Source organism: Pholcus phalangioides, unplaced genomic scaffold (assembly GCF_987345545.1).
Source record: "Pholcus phalangioides strain wild (caught in Gottingen) unplaced genomic scaffold, Ppha-v1.0 ptg000001l_1, whole genome shotgun sequence".
Taxonomy (NCBI): domain Eukaryota; kingdom Metazoa; phylum Arthropoda; class Arachnida; order Araneae; family Pholcidae; genus Pholcus; species Pholcus phalangioides.
In genome coordinates, this window is record NW_028301594.1 from 16,240,765 (window position 1) to 16,262,341 (window position 21,577).

General features: G+C 36.5%; 1 protein-coding gene across 1 annotated transcript; it reads left to right on the plus strand.

Moving 5' to 3' along the window:
- Positions 1-724: 724 nt before the first annotated feature.
- On the plus strand, positions 725-20,134 carry LOC149089959 (protein phosphatase PTC7 homolog). Its single transcript, XM_089231431.1, has 6 exons — positions 725-1,382; positions 12,898-13,077; positions 16,351-16,549; positions 17,537-17,660; positions 17,840-17,969; positions 19,566-20,134. Exons 1-6 carry the CDS (start codon positions 1,145-1,147, stop codon positions 19,679-19,681), a joined length of 987 nt encoding a protein of 328 aa, XP_089087557.1. The 5' UTR covers positions 725-1,144; the 3' UTR covers positions 19,682-20,134.
- Positions 20,135-21,577: the final 1,443 nt, after the last annotated feature.

Sequence of the window (21,577 nt, forward strand, 5' to 3'; positions counted from 1 at the left end):
TTCTCTTGAGGCACCCGGGCCGTGCCTGGCACTGTGCACTGGCTGTCGGAATCGAAAAATCTTTTACCATGTGTGTACTCGCACGATGGTTTCGGTTTTCGTAAACATCGTTCCCTCTTTTTTTATTTTACCCAGCTCCTATCTTTTTTTTTTGTCTTTTCGCTGTATAAAAAAATAATGCGATTTAAAAATCATGTGAATAAAAATAATCGTTCGTGCGCCTTCGTTCAGGGCCGTCTCTATTCTACCGTAGAATAGAGACGGCCCTGTTGTAGGATCGGTGTGCTAGTGCAGGGCCGTCATTTCAACTTTTTCCGGGGGAAGGGAAGGGGGGCAAAGCACATGTACTCAATGTATGTATATATATATATACCATTTTTAGTGTATTTTCGAAAGCCGATCCTGCCCCCCCCCCTAAATGACGCCCTGTGCTAGTGTATACGCGCCTTAACGTGGATAAACATTGTTTGAATTTTTTTTTTGTCACAGCATTTACCATTTTTATTCATGTCCTGGAAAATGCGGGATGTATGGTCATCTTTAGTACGGTACCCTGGTAGAAAAATTTCAGAGTCCAGACGCTCTGGCTCTGCTTAAAATATGTCAAACAAATGTTACTTTGATGCTTATTCTGCAGTAGATATTGAGAATTTATAGATTGGAATTTGTTAGGGATTTAATTGTTCATTCACTCACAATGAAAAAAAAACTATACGAAAGCGTGTCCACCCCGCAATGTCCGGGAGCTTGAATCTTTTAGTCAATCGGGTGAGGGTTTCTTATTCATAAGAAGCATACACAAAATGATAGAATTCATTCGATTGGTTCATCGCGTGAGCTCAATTCCGATAGGTCTCGTTACACAGCCGTGTGAAGTCATTCCTCACAGTCACAAGCCGTCCTTTCCAGGGGGAACGTGTGCGCTGCGAAGTTTACACGGTTTTTTTTATTTTGTTGTGGATCAGTTCCGCGTTTTTGAAATAGCTGTTGGAAAATGGTTTTCACGAGGACGCATCTCAGTATCTCACCGACGGCGACATTCAAATTAGTGTGAACATCCAAATTTAAAAAAAAAAAAAAAAAAAAATCCCTTTTTGATTCGTATCATCCCTTCCTGCATCAAAGATAACAATAGTTGATAGCGATGCAATCCGTACTCGTGTACGGTAGGTTATTAACTAGGATTTTACTGAATGGGGTTTATAACTACAGCAGCACAGACGCCGCGGCTATAAACAAGAAGAGAGAAAGGGATTTCCGTCTTTTAGCGGCAGCGTGTGGTTTCCCCAAGATTTCGACCAAGTTCTCGGCCTTATTGAATAGAGGTCTTTATGGGGACGATGCCAGCTTTTTCGCCAGGTACAAGAGCGCCGACGTCCTCGGTGAGTACATCACGTTTGTGTTTCGAAACAGTTGAAATATGACTCTCTGAGCTGAATTACATTCCGTTGAATGCCTGGGACAGCGCTATCGTGACCTCCCAGTGACCTTCAAGGCTATCTGTGTGGACATTGGTGTGGTTGCAGTGACATGGCCCGTCGTCGGAGCCCGATTTCCGCATGGGCAAGTGGGGCTCGAAAATTTGTGCAATTTACTTTCAGAGATGTATTTGCGGTTTGGGTAGGGGGGTGGTGGGCTATATACCATCGCGAGAAGTTCGGAGGGGTGGAAAATTTTAGATATGAGTGAGGTTAAAAAAAAGATGGGCGGCAAAATTTGTGTTTTGCCCAGAGGTAGTAAAACCATGAATCCGCTTTTGCTTGAGAGATGAGGTAAGTGAGTGAGAGTTCACGAGCAAGAAAGAGATCTAAAGCGTGAACTACAGAGCGAGGAACCAGGTCAATAAGCAACTGAAAGAAGGGCCTAGAACAGTGTTCCCCAGCCTTTTTGATGTAGCAGGCCATCCCCCCTTGTGGTGACAGTCATTTTTGTCACACAGCGGTCATTTCCTGCACACGAGGACTAATTAGACCGGGACCTACAATTTATTGGCGATTCGGAATGGCAGGCTTGTTTTTATTACTCATCGAGAGGTTTGTGCGCTAACCCCTCAATGGGGGACTACCTCCGGTAGTAATTTTTTGCTACCACAAAATTTTTTTGTTGTACCCCTGTGTCAGGAAAGTTTTCTGACAAGGATGAACTGGGTATCAAACTCGTTACACCTAAACATCCTTTGGTACTTTAGGCGAGTATCTTATAGACCTGGGCTACTGCACCCAAATTTGGTGAAAGTCAATTTTGATATTATAGTGTCAGAGGGTTAGGAACTGCTATTTCTATTTTTTCCTTTGGCGATTTATTTTCTAGCCTGTTAGCACTTTTTATTTTTACTGGTTGTGATGGTCGTCCCTGAAGCAGTATGTTTTGCATTGTTCTGTAGTGAGCCCTTTGCTGACTAGAAATATTTTGCAGTAAAAATTCTCGTAATAGCATTTTCTACACTTTTTTTAAAATGTTATGCAGTAGTACTAATTGTTCTGTGACGTATGTTACAGATTTTGGCATATTATTCTTTTGGGGATGGTCACCATTTTCTTCCACTACTATTATTCTTTCGGCTTCCTATTTCCCTTTTTTTGCTATTGGTTATCAAAGATGACATCACCTGATGTGATCTATAGTGTTTACGAGCATGTGAGTGATCAAGGGACTATTCCAGTGAGTGACCAAAACAGTGAGGGGTTTAAATCAGTAAGTGAGTGATCAAAAAGATTAACCTAGAGAGTTTGCAAGTGTGTGAGTGACCAAAATGTAACAGATGATTAGATTGGTGAGTGACGAAAACGGCATCTGTAATCATGCAAGTGGCCAAAAGAGTTGGGGCAGGCTTACTGAACTTTGAATAAGCTTTGTCCAGGGTGGGAAATTTGAGGAATGAGCAGTCAAGAAAATCAGACTGTCATTAGAGAAGAGCGGCCAACTTTGTGTAGCCCACAGGTAGCGAAACTATAAATTCGCCTTTGTATACATTCACTGACTGACCAAAAATCTTTGACAGTAGATGTAGGAAGGGGGCCCTTTACTGCTTTGCCCAGGGCCTTCCAGTGTCAAAGTTGCTCGCTCTTTGCATTTATCGTCAGTAGAGACAAAGTAAATAATGTTTCTTTGTTAAACAGTCAAACCGGTCTAAGACGGAACGGATAACACTGTATGAGACGGAAATCTGCCTAAAGCAGAACAAATATATAGTCTAGTGTAAAGTAAGCTATATATTAACAATTAATGAAATAGCTAAATAAGCTATAATTAATGCTTTTTCAATATTAGGAAAACTCTTTGACTTGGAAACGGAAGGTATATTTAGTCTATTTGTAGATACAAAACTTGCTAAAACAAAGAATTCTTGGCCATGTGCATGTTTTTTGTCCTTTGCATGGGAGGAAAGTTAAGTTGTTCTAATTCCCCTTTTGTTATGCGAACTCTTTCATTTCTAGGATAAAGGATGAATGCTTATGATCTATCTGAATTTTGGTTCTGGGGGTCGGACTTGAGAGGAAGCGGATTTATTATTCAAAATTTAATAAAAGCTTATGTAGCATTTCATTTATGATGGAATTGGTGACTTTTGTTAGAAAACACTTGAAAAAAATTTTAATAAATTTGGGAGAGTAATATGCAAGGAGACTATTGTTCACAATTTAGCGATACTGCGTTTTGGCTACTGCAGAGATCTTCATTCAGTGTAGAGATGACCACCAGCAACAATAAACGCATATTGAATTCAAACACAAAAATAGAGTTCATAGAGGTGTAAAAAGAGTAAAATTTAAATATTACAGCTACGTAGAATTTTTCTTTCACAAACATTATTGAGGTTGTTGATCTCATTGTCCCTTCTTTTTTAAAAAGGTATGCAATTGTCTCAATTTTTATTTTAAATACAGTGAGAAACTGCAACGATACTCAATGTAACGATATCCTTTACTATGGTAAATCCCTCTATAACGATATTTTTAAGAGATTTTTGAAATAGTTATAAAACAATATATTTTTTTATATTTCGCTCAAAATCATTTTGAATTTAATTTTAACTTTGTCACTTGTTTTCCTTGCAAATAAATGCAAAAAAAAAGCGTATTTTCTTATGGTATTAACAGTATCTATGTAGAAAAGATAGTAGCATAAATTTCATCACATAAGGATAATTTTGCTTTTCGATGTAACGATAAAACCTCTACAATGATATTTTTCTAAGTCCTCAGAATATCATTATATCTAAGTTTCACTGTATTAAAAAAATTTAATTTTTGACAAAAGTAAGTGTTCATTCTATTGCTATGCAGGAGAATGTTTCATATTGAAATTTATGTATTAGCCATTGAGCTTATATTACTGGAGGGAGCATCTAGCCGCCGCAATGGCAGCAACATCGAGTGCAAGGAAATCACATGACTCTGTGAAAACACAGTTCCTGCCTGCCAATTTTCCCACTGAAACGTACAGTTCAGTCTCCAAATATTGTGTTTAAAAGATTTTTTAAAAAAAGTCTAAAGATGGAAAACGATTAAATTATTTATTTTATTAATACTGGAATAATTTTTCATTAATGCTTAAAAATTTCTTTCATCAATGCTGGAATTTTTCTTCATTAGTTCTGGAATTATTTCCTTTATTCATTATTATTTCCTTTATTCATTATTATTTCCTTCATTAATGCTGAAATTATTTCTTCCATTAATTCTCAAATTATCTTTCATTAATCTTGGAATTATCTTTCATTAATCTTGGAATTATCTTTCATTAATCTTGGAATTATCTTTCATTAATCTTGGAATTATCTTTCATTAATCTTGGAATTATCTTTCATTAATCTTGGAATTATCTTTCATTAATCTTGGAATTATCTTTCATTAATCTTGGAATTATCTTTCATTAATGCTGAAATTACATCTCATTAATTTTGTAATTATCTCATCCATGCTGAAATGATTTCTTTCATTGTTTTAAACTTTTATTTATGCCATAAGGAAATAACTGGGAATTGGGTATTTTCACCGAGTCACGTGATCTTCCAACGAATGATGCTGCAGACAACAGCTCAGCACAGCCAAGGCTGACGTCATACTCCCTCCAGTAATATAAGCTCGATGGTGTTAGCGTATCTATATATATAAAATTGATTTTCTGTGTGTGTATGTTCTCTATACAATCTACAATTTTAGATTGATCGTTGCCAAATTTCTCATATATACCAAATGGGACTCGACTTCAATAATAGGCTACTTTGAAATTTCATCAGAGCAGGGCAAATGCCCCAAATCGGCAAAAACTGTTGGGAAACAATGGTTTTTGGGTCTCAACAATCACTTTCGGAACATTTACTTTGGCTACTGTGGTTCCCTAGCAATGTGTTTCAGACTTGTATATGCCTTTTACAATGGTTTGTCATTTCTTTAACGCTGCCAGTGTATGTATAATAGTTTATGCCTTTATAATGGTTTGCCACTTTTTTCAATCCTCCCAGTATTGAGGCTTTTTGAGTAGATGCTATCATCAGCATCACTTTGAGGGTAAGGCAAAGAATGATCCTCATAGAAATCGGTGTTAAAATTGGCGATTTTACTGTATAAATGCGGAAATTTAGTGGGGGGTTTTCCACCACATCAATAATTTCAAAAATTGTATGAAATTCACGATTTTTGAAATATTGAGTTCGCTTAGAGATACGAAGCCCAGAAAATTAAATATGAAGTAATTAGCCGGACCTGCTTTTGAGTTGGATATCCAGGCAATAATATTGATTTCAACTTTTTATTTACATCTTCTCAAGCTCCAAAATTAAAATGTATCTGTATTGTCCTTTAATATTCAACAGCATAAATTCATATACTTTAGATTGCTTTAAAATTAATAATGGACCAATAAAGTATATCGAAGAAATTCCACACCTTTAAGCATTTTTTGAATTAGAAACAGGCAGATGGATAACTTGAAGTTTGGGGAGGGGGGGGGGGATTGAAATACCTAGCGCCCCTTGTAAAAGGGAAAAAATATTTTCATTTTCTATGTTTCTCTAAATCTAGATTTGTTTAGTTCATGAATCGCGCAGAGTTTGAAGTCTCCATATAGGTTAACAAGGACACAGTTTGTATATCCCTCAAAGAAAGAGGGAGATATCATGTTATATAAAAAGCCTCATTGAAGAAAACCTGGGCAGCACCGGGCATTATAGCTAGTTAAATATAAAATTTCAAATGATGTGGTATTTGAAACAGCAAACATGAAAAAATTCAAGATAATAATATGCATGTCTCTGTTTAGCACTCGTTGGTTTATAGAAGTTGGGGTGATGTTCTCAAAACTCAAGTTTTGTAAACGATAGAAATAAATCACTGCATGTATTTTTATGGGCACCCCTATAAAACAGAAACCTGTCTAAAACTGAAAATAATTTCAGTCTCTTGACCTTCCATTTTATACAGGTTTCACTGTATTACATAATTGTGCAAGATATGTAAGTGAAATATTCTTGTTATTAACACACCACTTTTTTTTCGCTCCAAGAATATTTGGTTGGTGCCTAGATTTTATTTGTTTTTAATTTGTCAAGCCCTGTATTATCATATTTGTCTTGATATATTTTTCATTGAAGTAAAAGGATTGTTTAAAGTATAGTCAGGGGACCTGTCCAGACCACGGCTTGACAAATGGAGAAAAAAATTTAGGTGGCAGTAAAATTTAATAGGTGTCAAGCATTTTTCTTCCGATTGGGGGGGGGGGTGAAATTGATGTTACTATGCTCCTAAAGTATTAATTTACTGATAACACAGATAATTACAGGATAATGATGTTGAGTGGTTGGATTAGATTAGGTTGATGATATGTTTGAGTGATTTTATTTACCATTTTGTTATCATTGACGTGAGAAGAAGTTGAGGGGAAAAAATTACCTTTGCTCTCTTTGAGATAAGCTGTTCCTGTCACAGTTTACAAAATGAACTTTGAATATATTTTTTTTTTATTTGCCTTTGAAAAGATTTTTGTGTGCGTGTGTGTGTGGTAATTTTATCCTTGGTGATAACCAAGGTCTCAGACTGGCATATACTTCTCATATCTTCTCTTTTTTCCTAATGTTATTTATCTTAGACTTTTTTTTTCAAACCTGATTTCTGCTGCACTCATAGTCAGTTATAAAATGAATGCCTCATAGAATAGGTTTGATTGGATGACACCAAAAATGAAAAGTTTTGGTGTTAGAAATAAAAGGAAATATAAAAAAAAGTATTAATATGAAAAAATTAAAAATTTATTGGCATTTTTGCAAGATGTTCCCCCCCCCCCTCCTTTTCTTTTCATGTGTCTAATTGTATTTTTCTCAGATTCCCTGTCATAGTTTTCAATTTCCATAAGCACTAGCTGTTCAGTCTCCATTGACAATTGTATGGTCACTCATAGTTCGGATAATCCACATTTCACTTACAAGCTGAATGGTAAACTATTCCAGATACAACTGGGATCACTGATTTGGGAATTCTCAGCTGACCTACGTTAAAACAAACCAGGGTTTAAGCTGGATAAAAAATTCCTTTTGCAAAAAAGCGAAAATGGGGGGGGGGGAAGCTTTAGCAAAATGCTACAATGCTAAAACCCTGGAACAAACATGTATATTACATCTTCCAGAAATGTCTCAATGAACTTTTCTTCTTATTAAGAAGTCAGCAACGAATTAGGTAAATATATGAAAAATACAAACACTCCTAGAGGAGTTTTTGTATTTTTCATGTATTTGCCTTATTTGTTTGTAACTTCTTAATATTCTTGGGAAAAGTTTATCTACTCTTCCAGAACTTTTCCTCCTCCACTTCAACCTTAAACACTGCACTTGGGATGTCAGACTACTCTGCTATCAAACTTGTATCTCTCCCATACTTTCCTATGCAGCTGAAATCTGGGACTCCTACACCTCCAGTAATACAGATGACCTTGAAACAATCCAAAGTAAACCTACCCACTTCATCCACAACTGTTGGTCACCTTTTTTTTTTTTTTCCAAACTTAAAAAGGGACTTTGTCTTCCCCCATCTGCTCTTTGTCTTATTTCTGAACTAACCCTGTTATATAAGATGGGTCATCTCAACTTCGATACTTCTATTATTCTAGCCAAACCCTCCTACATCTTCAATAGACTCGACCATCCTCATAAAATAAAACCTATTTTTGCTTCTACTGACTGCTTTAAATACAGCTTCTTCCCTCATACAGGGTTTTTTGGCGATTTGGAAAGTCAGGGAGAATCAAGGAAAGTCTGGAAAATTCTAAATTCTAAAAAAAAGTCCGGGAAAATTTGAAGGGAATAAATCTACATTCAAGTGGTTTATCTTCATTACTTTTTCAGATCCCCTGGGAGAGAAAAAAAATATTAGCATTTCCCTCCAGATCCCCTACTGAGAGAAATATCTTATCAGTTAAAGGGTGGAATTTTACATACTGGAAAACAATGGTGGCTAAGGTCCCTGAATCTGCCATTTTAGTAAATAGATAAGGGATTTAAAGAGGTGGGACCCTCCTTTCCATTGTTGTAAGCAAAGCCAATACCAGCTCTAACTTTTCTATTTCTTCTGAAAAAACAGTTCTTTCTTCCACATCATAGTTTCTCAAACTTTTTGTTCCATCGCCCCCTTCATCAGAATTTTTTTCTCCTATCGCCCCTCAGCTCAGGAACCCATAGGACCCTATGCTAAGGCTATAGCTTTTATCGTCCTCTTGGACCATTTAATCACCCTCCAGGGGGCAATATTGCCCACTTTGGGAAACACTGCCCTACATTATATTATATGTTGAAACATTGATTTGAATTCAGTTATCTCTGACATTTCAAAGAAAACTGGTGTTGTGTGCAAGATCATAGGATACAATTTGATTTTGGAAGGGGTGGTGGTGAATATATTAACATTCTGTCTGTAATGTGTTTTTCAATGGTATATTATTACAGAGAAATGATACAATTTAGACTGATATTGGACGGTTTCAAATTATATATGCACATGACAGAGTGTGTAGGCTTACGTACTTTTGGTCAGGGAAATGATCGAGCACATTTTGCTGGGAACCCGGTCATATCATTGGTGAATGGAACAAACTCTTCAGCTCTATTGTAGACTCTCCTACTGTCACTAGTTTTTTTGTATTATAAACAATTGTCTGTCATATTCAACTGCATTCCCTTTATAGGTTTACAGACCAACAATATTGTATAAATAAATAGAGATAGACGGCTTTTTCTCAGCCCAATATATCAAGAAAACAGATCTGGATTTTTTTATGCAGAGGTAAACTTGGTCATGGTCTCCACCCAGACTCAAACTCAGGCCCTATTGTATTCTGGGCAAGCATGTTTCCTTGAAATAAATAAATTTTCAATGGCTTAGGTTTACTGAACCTAAGCTTCAGTGATGGTCAAATTATTAAAAAATGTCTCTCCATGATCTAGAGCAGTGTTTCCCAAAGTGGGCAATATCGTCCCCTGTTGGGCGTGGAATGGTCCGAGGGGGGATAGAACCTACTGATTTAACATAGGATTCCATGGGTTTACTTGAGTTGGGGGGCGATGAAAGGAAAAAAATTATGATGAAGCGGGCAATGGAACAAAAAGTTTGGGAGACTATGATCTAGAGCCATCCTCCCACTTTTCTGAGACTTAGTTCATCCTGGTCTAGAGTATGCCGTTCACACACACATTTTCGGAGACGCTATCTTCAGAAATATATAGACTTGAAGGGGGTGCAAAGAAGAGCCACTAGAACAGTGGTTCAACAAGATTTTCAATGGGTTGATTATGAAATATTGTTGTGCCATCATTCAACTGGTTTGACTTTGCACACCAGTTTTGGTTAGTCACAGGGAGTTTTTCTTTTTTGTATGGAGTTGTAAATGCATGGACTAACTTGGCTTCAGTTGTGGTAAATTCCCCCTTCCCCCACAATAGACAACTTCAAGATGAAATGTGATAAGCTTGGTGGGAAGCTTGGGTTCTCAGAAATTGAGAAGCTATCCATACTTAAATGAGTGACCACCATATTTTTATGGGCTTTTTTACAATATTCTCTTTTTATACTGATTTTTCTTTTTCTTTTTTTTTCTTTTTTTTTTTTTACATTTTTCAGCCACCTCCAGTGATTTATCTGTTGCAGTCTAATTTTCTATTTGCTATGTCCAGTTTTCAATGATTTTTTCCTGAGTGGAAAAAAAAGTGATTCAAATTTTTCGGAATAGAAGATGATCTCTAGTAAGGAAGAAAGTGTCCAAAGAAACATCTCCAATGTAGCTTGAAGCTAGTTTTCTTCCCCTTCGTGTTTACTACATCATCTAGGGGTGACTCAATTTTTAGCAACAAGAGTGGCATTTAATAAACTGCTTGTTGAGGGAACCAATTTCTCTTTTCATAGTTGATGTAGTCAGGTTCTTTTCTTCTTGCCCTTTCAAGTCAGCTAGTGAATTGAATAAATGCCAAGAACCTGACATTTGCAAGATTATTACTTGGCACCAGTCCATGTTCTGCTTTACCCCCATCCCTCCCCTTAGTCTTTGTTCATTGTACAGTTGCCTCCTGTTCTTTTCTTTAGAAATGGTTAAAAGGTGCCTTGTTGCTCTGCCCTTAATCACTTCCTCTTTTTGATTTGATGACAAATGATTGTGCTAACTCTTTGAAGTTGAATAATGAGATTTTTTTGATGGATCTGGGATGGGAGAGAAGCAATTGCAGCGTTTTCTTTTTCTAACCTGTATGTTGAATCTGCTTCATTTACAAAGTTTTTTTGTTTTGAAATATTTTCCTCCATAGTCTTTAAGATTATGATGTATCAGATTAATAATTATATTAAGTTCTTAAATTCCTACATTGAATCAATTCTGGGATTAGTTAATTTTTGGCCCTGTAAGAAACAAAATTTTTAGGCTCTCTGTAGCAGTGTTTCTTTTTTTTTTCCAATGCCCCTCGCGGACCATATTTTCTTCTTGTGCCCCATCTTATCCCAGTGCCTCTTGCCGACCCTCATCCTGGAGCAAAAGCAGATTTATGGGGTTGCCTCCTTCCCTCTTTAAGTCTAATTTTTTTTTACAACTTATTGCCTGAATGTGCAGCTCTAGGCTGTAACTCACTTAGGTACTCTTTCCCCTCCCCTTCCTGAGAATACACCTCTGTCCAAATGACCTTTTCTACTTATTAATGGAATTTTCGATTATGAACAAAAATTTTATAAATAAGGTTTGCATTCAGATACTTTGGCTTCAGTGGGCTTGTGAAGGTTCTATAGAGTGTCATCTCAATATTGTGGAACCAACACAATACATGGTGTTCTGGGTCCCATCATGGCTCCTACATCCTGCAGCAAGGCCCTAGGACTGGGATTTTTATCAGGTGCACTGGTCAAATTTTCACAGGTCTTTTTACAGTGAATTTACTGTGTGAAAAAAAGATAATCATCCTTGAGCCCTGCCACCCCACCTTTTCTGGGAGTCATAGATCCCATACTTAACTTAAAATAAGAGCGCCATACACATTTTTACTTACTTTCAAAAATCATATTACCAGATCTTGTAATAGGCTTTCTATGGAAGTTCCCGGCCATGCCAACATGGGCTCATGCATTAAGATGGCCCTGGTTAGTGTATTTCTCTACCCCTCTGGTAGTGTATTTCCTACTCTGGTTCTGTGTATTAACAGATGCTGCTTAAGAATTTTCAATATGGAATAAAATTTTGGATAGATCAGAAAATTTGAAACATTAAAATATTTTATACAGTGGAACTTCGGATAATGAGTAAAAGAGGTTAAAGAGTAGTTCACATAACGAGCAAAAAGTTTGAACAAACATAGACTCAGTTAATAAGCGATGACTTGCATCACGAGCAAAAATTTTGCACTTTGTCCATTTAGTTCTACTTTACAGCAACTTTTTTGCTTTCATCCACGCACATACTGTGGAATTGTGGTTAATATACAAATGCCATGACAGGCAAATTGTCCAATGAGGTGGCTGAAATATTCTCCCCTTTAGTCTAGAATTTCCAATCGCCAATTACCGATATATAATTTTCAACATCAGCAAGCTTAAAACCAAAGAACTATTTCAGCGATGTTTCGAGATAACTGAGGGAACAAACCTTACCCTCCGAGAGTTTTGGAAAACATTTTAACACAGTGCATTGCATCAAGATCATCAATATAACCTGGAATGGAGTTACCAAGAGAACTCCTAATTCTGCTTGGAGAAAATTGTGGGCTGATTGTGTTATTGTATGTGACTTTGAGGTGTTAGCTCATGAACTTCAAAGTGTCAAAGAGGTTGTGTTCTTGGGAAAGACCATGTAACTAGAGGTGCATGAGGACAACGTTCAAGAACTAATGGAGGAACATAGCCAGTTGACCACAGATGAACTGATGAATCTCTATTGCATGCAAGAGCTTATGGACAGGTTCTCGCTTGAAAAAGAGAGAAATGAGAAGTCCCTCACTTCAAATGAGATTGGAGAGATGAGGGAAGCCGAGAAAAATACCACCCAAATAATGCTGTAGCAGTGTGTGTTATAACTGTTAGAAAGGTTGCACGCTGGAATAACTTCACAGGGCTGACGTTCGAGCCTTTTATTTGCTGTGATGCAGATTTGCATATGGTTTTTTCTTCTGCCCAGGCTACATTTGCATGCATAGTGTTCTTTTTCTCCCTATAAATTTCAACAGGAATGCCACTTTAACATTTTCGGCTCGGCCATTTTAAAACGTGCTACCGTATTTGCGTTTCATGTTAGACCATGCATTCTTTGATGACAATTGTTTGTATTGCTATGTACTATCACCTCTTAATGTTTTTCCTGAATCGCCCTGTATTGTATTTTTGATTGGATTTCGAATATAATGAAGATGATGCATTTTTCTTGAAATGTTTTTCCATGTAGGGGTTGCTGATGGTGTTGGTGGTTGGCGGAACTATGGAGTTGACCCTTCTAAGTTTTCCAGTAGCTTGATGCAAACCTGTGAGAGAATGGTATGCAGTGGACGTTTCAATCCGCGTAATCCTGCTAGTCTTATAGCCGCAAGTTATTACGAATTATTAGAAAGTAAAGAACAGATAATCGGTGAGTTTAAACCAAATTTTTATATTATTTATTCATTTGTTTCTTTGGTGAGACATGCAAACATGCAACATGTTTGCATGTCAATCAAACATGGTCAATAATGCTACTCAACCCTAGGTTTCTGGAACTACGGTGTATAAAGAACTAGAGTCCTTATCGAGTAAAAGTATACTGTAAGATACATGAATAACACTTTTTGTTCTTGTTTTTCTGAAATTTGACTCGTTACAGCTTATTAGTTACATAGCTGTCTATCAGAAATCCTAGATTTTAGCTATTTCCAATGCTTGCCAGTTGCATTATTTGAAGAGATAAGAATTTCAGTTTGGTTTATTTCATTCGAAGTAAAAAATTGAATTAAGGATGTTGGTGTGTCGGTTTGTTCAGCTGTGTTATAAAAGTATCATTACATAAGTGTTTCCACTCAAGAAGCAAAATAGCCAAGTTATCAAAATTAAGTTTTCAAAACCAAGGACTAAAATACTGACATTGGCACCAAATTTCTATTTATAAATAGAAATTTGGTGCATAAATGCACGATAACTGGATTGAAGTCCGGGGATAGCGCAAAGTTATCAAAAATTATGTCAGCATGTCTACTCTACTACCATGGGAATGGGGTCCTTAGTCCCGGAAAATTCAATGGAAACGTTATTTTTGACTAATTTCGTCTGAAAAAAATTTTGCAGTCTACAATTTTTCCGATTTGTTAAGCCCGGTTCAAAATTCAACAAAGTTGAAAAAAATAAGTTATAAAAAACTAATGTTTAGTAAACACCACTTATACAACAAAATTTAATGATTTTGATAAAAAAGGATTCCCCATTGGTTAATGGTGTGAATTTAAATGCTATCAAATTTTTTTGACATCTTAACCTTGTTACAATGATGCCTGATATAAGGACAACTCTTTCCATCTGCGATGATACTTTTTCAAATCCTGTTTGGAATCACCTATTTGCCTAATGTTAAGCTTCACTCGATAGAACAACATCGTTTACTATGATGGATCCCTCTATATTGATATATTTTCAAGAGATTTTGAAACCTCTTCAATGATGTTTTTCATATATCACTCAAAATCATCTTCAAGAAATTTTTTAACTCGTCACTTGTTTTTGTTCTTCCGAGGGTATCTAATATCGATATTTTGCACCATCTCATCAACGAAAGTTCTTTGTATTGCTCTACTTTCTGTGTAGTACAAAAATATGTAATGCGCAAGGCTTTGCAAATTTTAAAAAAATCTAGGCGCCTTCTAAATCAACTGACAATATTGGGAGCATTCACAAAAAGTTGTACGACAAAAATCTTTAAATGCTCATATCTAATGAAGTATTCAGACTATATCAGTGTTTTTGATGTCTGCGGGTAGATCTTGTGATCCTGTTAATGCAAATCCAGTGATACCACTCTGATTTTAATACCTCTTCCGGTCTGGGCACCAAACTCACCATAGGCAGAAATAGATATGAAAGGTTGGGGAGGGGTGCATGATGATACCAATTTATATGTATCAGTGTTTCCCAAAGTGGGCAATATCATCCCTAGGGAACAATGGAAAGGTCTGGGGGCGGTAGGAGCATTGAGTTTAGTATAGGATTCTATGTGTTGACTTGGGTTGTGGGGCGATGAGAAGAAAATTTTTATCAAGAAGGGGGTGATGGAATGAGAAGTTTAAAAAACGATGATATATGTGCATATACATTAGATCAGTCAGCTCTGTCATTGATGCTGCCTGTTAACAAATCCTTTGTGCTGTATGTATAAGGTTCTGAAAGTTCGTGCAGCAATTTTAGAATGCAACTTCTGTCAAACTCATTCCAATGCACTTTCCTTTCCACCACATAACACCATCAATGTTTTCTGCAGAGTTCCTATAGCATTTGTCTCTCCAGAAAGTACTGTTTTTCTGGGTATTTGGGTCTTTTTAAAAGAATTCCCTTTCGTAGCATACCTTCTGCAGTTGTCAAATGGTGAATAAATTCTGATCACTCATCTTTGCTTAGCCCTTTATTTACTGATGGCACTTTGAAGTACCAGGTTAGCTAATTTGTTATTTACAAACATGCCAAAGGATCCAAAGGTTTTCTCATCTTTTGCCTTTACATTGCTTTTTCTTTACTCTATTCAATTTCAAGGTATTGTGAATAATTAGTCAGAGTACCCGTTTTGAACAGTTCTGTATCCTCTGGGAATGTTGATATTTTTTTTGTACAGTTAATTTTGTTTTTTAATTATTCATAAACATGTAGCATATTATAAACATATATTTTTAATTTTGGAGATATTCATTGCCAAGTAAAAATAAGGTCAAGTTATTTATTGTAACTTCAAGCATGGGCAAAAATATGGGCGAACCTGTTGGTGATGGAGCCGACTGGGTATCAGGGTTTAAGCTAAGGTCGTATTTTTCACTAAATTCGAAAGAAGTAGCAGTCACTTTTGCAAAAATGCGGACAGGAGGTACAAAAGGAGTAGACATCCAACTATTAATCATTAGCATTATAGTATTTTTCTAAAGCTTTTCCCCTCATTTTCCCTCATTTTTTTGCTAGATAAAAGGAATTTTTTATCTAGCTTAAACCCTGCTGGGTATACATAAACTGACATCATGCCTCCCCACCCAGACTTTTGAGTCTCTCTCTGCCTATGACTTCAGGAATATTCTCAAGAATCTTTCAAAAGATCATTGTGGAGAATTTTACATCTATAAAAATAACTGGAGAATGTTCTCATCAAGAATGATAAGAATATATTCTCAAGTTATTAAATAATAGTCGCCTTCCAGAGAATATTCTCCTCCATGAGAATACTCTCAAGTTATTTATAAAGAGTATTATAATATACATTGTTATAAATATTCTTGAGAATCTTCTCTAGAAGGACTATTATAAATAACTGGAGAATATTCTCAAGTTATCTATAACAGTAGTCCTTCCAGGGAATATTCTCCTAAAGGTTATTCTCGAGAATTTTACATCTCTAAATGAAACATCTGAATGAATTTCATTAATCAACTAATCAATCATAATTTCTTGCGAGCAATGGATGTTCGCAATTGAAATTTCTGGTAATACAAATAATGCCGACTTTAGAAGAGATATCAAACAAAATGGCATGACTTTTTGGTGGCACGTGATGATAATTTCTCTGCAATGAAATTTTTTCTTGGCCCTTTGTATTGTTTAAATTTGTCACTAAAATTCATAAGAAGAGTTTGAAAAATGAGTTATCCATTAATGTACAGAATCAATATCTTATCAATTTCAGGCAGCAGTACAGCGTGTGTCGTTGTATTAAACAGGACAGATCGTATGCTATACTCCGCGAACATTGGTGACAGCGGATTCCTGGTGCTGAGGCAAGGTCAAGTTATTCATCGCTCTGAGGAGCAAACTCATTATTTCAACACGCCATTTCAACTTTCATTACCACCTCCAAACATCAACGCACTTGTACATAGCGATAGGTGAGATTTACTCATTATAAAGTCAGACTTATAATCAACACGGATATTACAAGTTTTTGCGTATAACAAAGTTTTTCAGTGTCCTGTGAATTTCTTATGGTTTATCTATGCTATTTTGATTTCTTATAAGGAACACAGATTCGACCTATTTTCAAACATAGAATTGTCACGAAATTTCTTTGTAATCTTAGCTAGATCTTCTTATTGTAAATTTACCTTTCTGGAACTGATAATGGTTCTTTCCTTGGAACACATTATAGTAAAGCTGTTTTCGGTAGTGTAAAATCCTATTTTTCTATACTTTTCTCTGTTAAATCTTATTTTGTTTGCAGAAAACTTTATGTAGGCAGAAATAATTAAGGTTATTTATTTCCAAGAATCTAATCACCAAGCCATCTTTAGCATTTGGCATTCTCAAGTTAGATTTGGACATTGGTTGTGGTGACTTTATTTGCATGCAAATGAATTTTTAGAATGTCCAAGTGCAATAACGCTATGTATTGCTTCAAAAATTGTAGCTTTTCAGTTGGTTAAAAGCCAAAAATGGGGAAAGAAAGATAGCTATAAAAAAAATGTGGATTAGTGTATTTTATCTTTAAATTGCTCAAAAATATCAGGGTGGGGGAGGGGGGGAGCAATGAGAGAGATTGACTCACATTTTTCAATTGCGCGAGATTTTAATTGAATTTTTGAGCATTATTAATAAATTGAAATGTTTTATTTTGCTTGAATGCATCATTTTTCAAGCCGGTACTGATGTGACTAAGTTTGCATATAATGAACAGTTTCACTTGACTATTTTTTCCGACTTTGTTATGAATGGGTCCAACTGCAATTTTACACTTTAAAGTTATATGTCATGCACACTGTGTGAATCATTAACAAAACTCCTATTGCTACTTAGTATGTCAATGGAAAAATCCTCAAATTAAATGCGTTAATTTGTAGTTGAAGTTTTGATAATTTGTGTCTGTCTCTTTTTTTCAGTCCTGAAGCAGCTGATATATCGTCGATGCCTGTAGAAGAAGGTGACCTTATCCTTTTAGCAACTGATGGCCTATTTGACAATCTTCCCGAAACTGTTATTGTGCAACAACTCGCCAAACTCAGGGTATGAATAAATGGTTTTTCATTCATTCAACCATTTACCAATGGTTTTCTCCCCCCCCCCCCCTCAAGATATTATTGCTGGTTGTTTACATTTGTGGAAATATGATTTTTGTATTTAAGGGGAACCGCAGAAAAATAGTTTGATTGTATCTCACATTTTTTTTCTCTTTTCAAAATTAGGACCATAGTTTGGAGAACATGCAGCGGACGGTCAATTCCTTAGCATTTCAAGCTCATCGATTAGCTTTTGATGCCTCGTACCTTTCACCTTTTGCACGGAGAGCTCAAGAAAACGGCATCCAGGCAGTAGGTATGTACAAAACATGTTGTGACTTTGATAAGTCATCATTTTGGTATTAGTTTGATTCATTCCTGAGAGTTACTTGGATCATGAAAATCTCTTCAAGTTGTCTGACTTTCTGGATATTGTGCTGAGGCGAAGTTCAGAAAGAAAGGTTAGTTGTCTCCTAGAATTAAACCCCAGACATTTCGCAAACCTGGCAGACACACTGACCATTATACTGCAGAGACATGTCTTCTCTCCTCTCATAACTGGCACAGTAGTGTCGTGTCATGCTATTATTTTATTGTTGCCACCTGGGAGGGGGGGAATGCTGATAAGAGTGGCTGCAATGTTTTTCTGGGTTTGAAAGAGTTCAGCGGTGTAATTCCCAACCGAAACGACCAACTTTTTTTTTAACAAAGCTCATTAATATTCAGAAAAGTCTTTCTTCGATTTGTCGTGTGTCAAGAAAAAACATCTTTCTCTAAAGTCTTATCTATTTAAACTGTTGTAACGAAGTTTGAGGTAACTAAGAGATTTTGTTGTCATAACAGAAGGGTCAATTAAATGTATGGTTAAGGTTCTTAAGATATCACTGGGGAAAATAATCTTTTTTCTTTGCTTTTCTTTTTTTCTGAGCATCTTTTCTCCCATGCTAAGGTTTGATGACAACCTGTGGGGAGTGTGGAAAGTAAAAGATTCTACTTTTTTGTTTTTCTCCTGCCATTTTTCTTAATAGGGCTTACATATCTTTGCTGAATCATGGCTGGCGTGAGGGAGACGATTGTGAAATCATTCGAGTTTCCATTGTCTTTTTTCTGAAAGTTCGATCTGATATAAGAATGTTTTGGATTACGGGTGTATTTGCGGGATGAAATTATGTCTGTAAATCAAGATTTTAGCCTGTAGGAGAGAGTGGGCCACTTAATTGATTTGAAAACAAGTCACTGGTTACTTAAGTGATCTGTAAATGTGCATTGGGTCACTTGAGTGATCTGCTAATGTGCCGCAGGCTGCATGAGTGCTCTGGAATTGTGCTGTAAATCGCTCAAGTGATCTGTAAATATACTGTGAGTTGTTTAAGTGATCTGAGAGTGTGTCACGAGCCACTTGAGTGATGAGTAACTGCACAGTGGGGGTTACTTGAGTGATCTATAAATACAGATCATTCAGGCTGCTTGAATGATCTGTAACTGTGTTGCAAATCACTCAAGTGATCTGTGAATGTGCCACCGGCTGCTTAAGTGCCTAGGAACTGTGCTGCAGATCACTCAAGTGGTCTTTAAATGTGCTGCAGACTGCTGAAGTGATCCGCAAATATGTCATGGCCACTCCAGTGCCGTGGAACTGCACTGAGGGTGGACTTTAAATGATCTGAAAATGTGCTGCCTAGCTTACTTTTACAAAATCCTGTTTGAGGTCACGGGCCACAATCCTATAGCTCTGAGGGCACATTTGGCATGCCAGCCATAGGTTGAGCATGTGCGTTGTAAACCAAAGTACCGCCGTACAAATAAAAAATACATATGCTGATAAAATTGTAGCATTTTTCTTGTCTTAAATTTCATTGAAATAATGGACTTTAATTTTTATTGTTATTAATATAGTGTGTTCATATTACAGGTGGCAAACCCGATGACATAACTGTGATGTTAGCATCTGTGAGCCGTTCCTCGGGCGGACATACAGAATCCATATCAACCGTTTTTGCTCAACGGAATTGCTCAGACTATGGGTGACAGTGAGTGAGAGAAGCTGTAGTTGACTGTTTGGTAGGTTGTAAGCAATAGGTTGAGAGATGGGGGGCTACTTATTTTGTAAATGAATTAATTATAAAAAAAACAAGGAATAGTTGTTTATAGAGAATCATGCCATTTTACCACCAGAGTATAGAGATTGTGTGGCGTTCATAATAGCTAGAGCAGAACTTGTTGGGGGGGGGGGAAATGAGATAAAAATTCTCATAGAGGAACTGAAGTTTTCAATTATAAGCGGAACTTAGGAGATCTGTCCATTTTCGGGCTGGGGAGAAACGCTTCTATCATTCCCCCATATTTATTTTTTAATGCAAGGCAATGGAACGTAGAGAATATTTGAACATGTACAGAGAAAGAAGTAGGGTGAGATGATTTGGAATTATCATGTAAATTTATGCAATATATATATGGACAATAAAAATATTCTGGGCCTTATACGTTTGCTGTATTTTTTGTGAATCCATTTCTGTAATCCACAAATAATTTTCGCGTCTATTTTTCACTATAATTGTGCATGTCCACCAACTCTCCTTGTGTCCCCCCCCAACCATATCTCCTCCAGAATGAGCAAAAGGTCCTTAAATCTCCTTAATTTTTTTCCCCCCTCTTTAAAATGGATAATTATCAAATTCCCAGAATTTCCGTTAACACTCCTGATCGCCATTGCACCAAATCTCAACACAAATATTTCATTGATAACCTAAATTTTAGTTAAAGCCCTGTGTGTGATATTCAGAATTGTTCTCGTCGATAACAATAAAAACCAAGCCTCAATATTAGCTTTATGCAGTACTGTCTTAATGCATGGGCCCACCTACTTTGCCGCACACCAATTCTGGTCATAAATTGTCATAATGCTATTTCCAACCAGTGGCATTGGATGGGAAATAAAGGCGTCTCAGTCTTTATAGGTGAAGAACTTTATTCTGATTTTTTCCACTGTACCGCTCAGGCCTCATAGAAATGTTTGAGAATTCGTCAAGTAGGGCCTCACAAAAATTACGTGGCCTGGGGCCCCGTGATGTTATTAAGACGGTCCTCGCTTTATGAGGTTAACTTTTTTTTTGTTGTTACCATACCATATACCGGGTGAGAACTTGAGTCTGATTCACCTCAAATAACAACAAACTGTTGGGTATAAAAGCATACTTTAAATTAGAAAAAATATCCAAAATAATTGAAACAAATTCGAAAATCAGTTTACAGTGAAATCTTGATACAAGGGCCAAGAAAAAAAATATTATTATAGAGACATATTATCTTTATATCGAGAGGTGGTTATTTAACATTAGATTAAAGCCATTTCCAAATGAGTCGAAAAAAATATAATTGTAGAGGGATATATATTTTTTTTATTGTTAGTGAGTATCGTTGTAACAATGTTTCACTATTTTGCACCCATATACACTTTTTGAGGAAACCTGGGGCTGTACTTACCTAGGCAGGCAAACACCCCCCCCCACAAAAAAAAAAAACCCAAAGAAATTTGTAAGGCTGGGATTACACTATAGAAGTTTGATAAAAGATCTTTTACAAAATTTTAAAATTAAATCAATAAGCCGTATGGTTACATTCTGTATTTTTCATGTTATCAGAGCGTTTCTAAACTTTAGTGTAATCCCGGTCCAATAGCACTGCAGTTTTGATAGGAATACTGTTTTTTCGGTGTAGCTACGCCATCTATCATGAGCAGAGGTTAATGAGTCGTTACTGTGAGGGTACGAGCGTGCGTCCTCGTTTCTGTTTCCTTAGGACATTCAGTGCCGTCTATTGACAGACTAGAAACCATCAGATAAATCAGTGATTCCCAACGTGGGCGTTAACGCCCCCTGGGGGGCGATGGAATGTTCCAGGGGCGGTAGAAACTACGGGTATAAC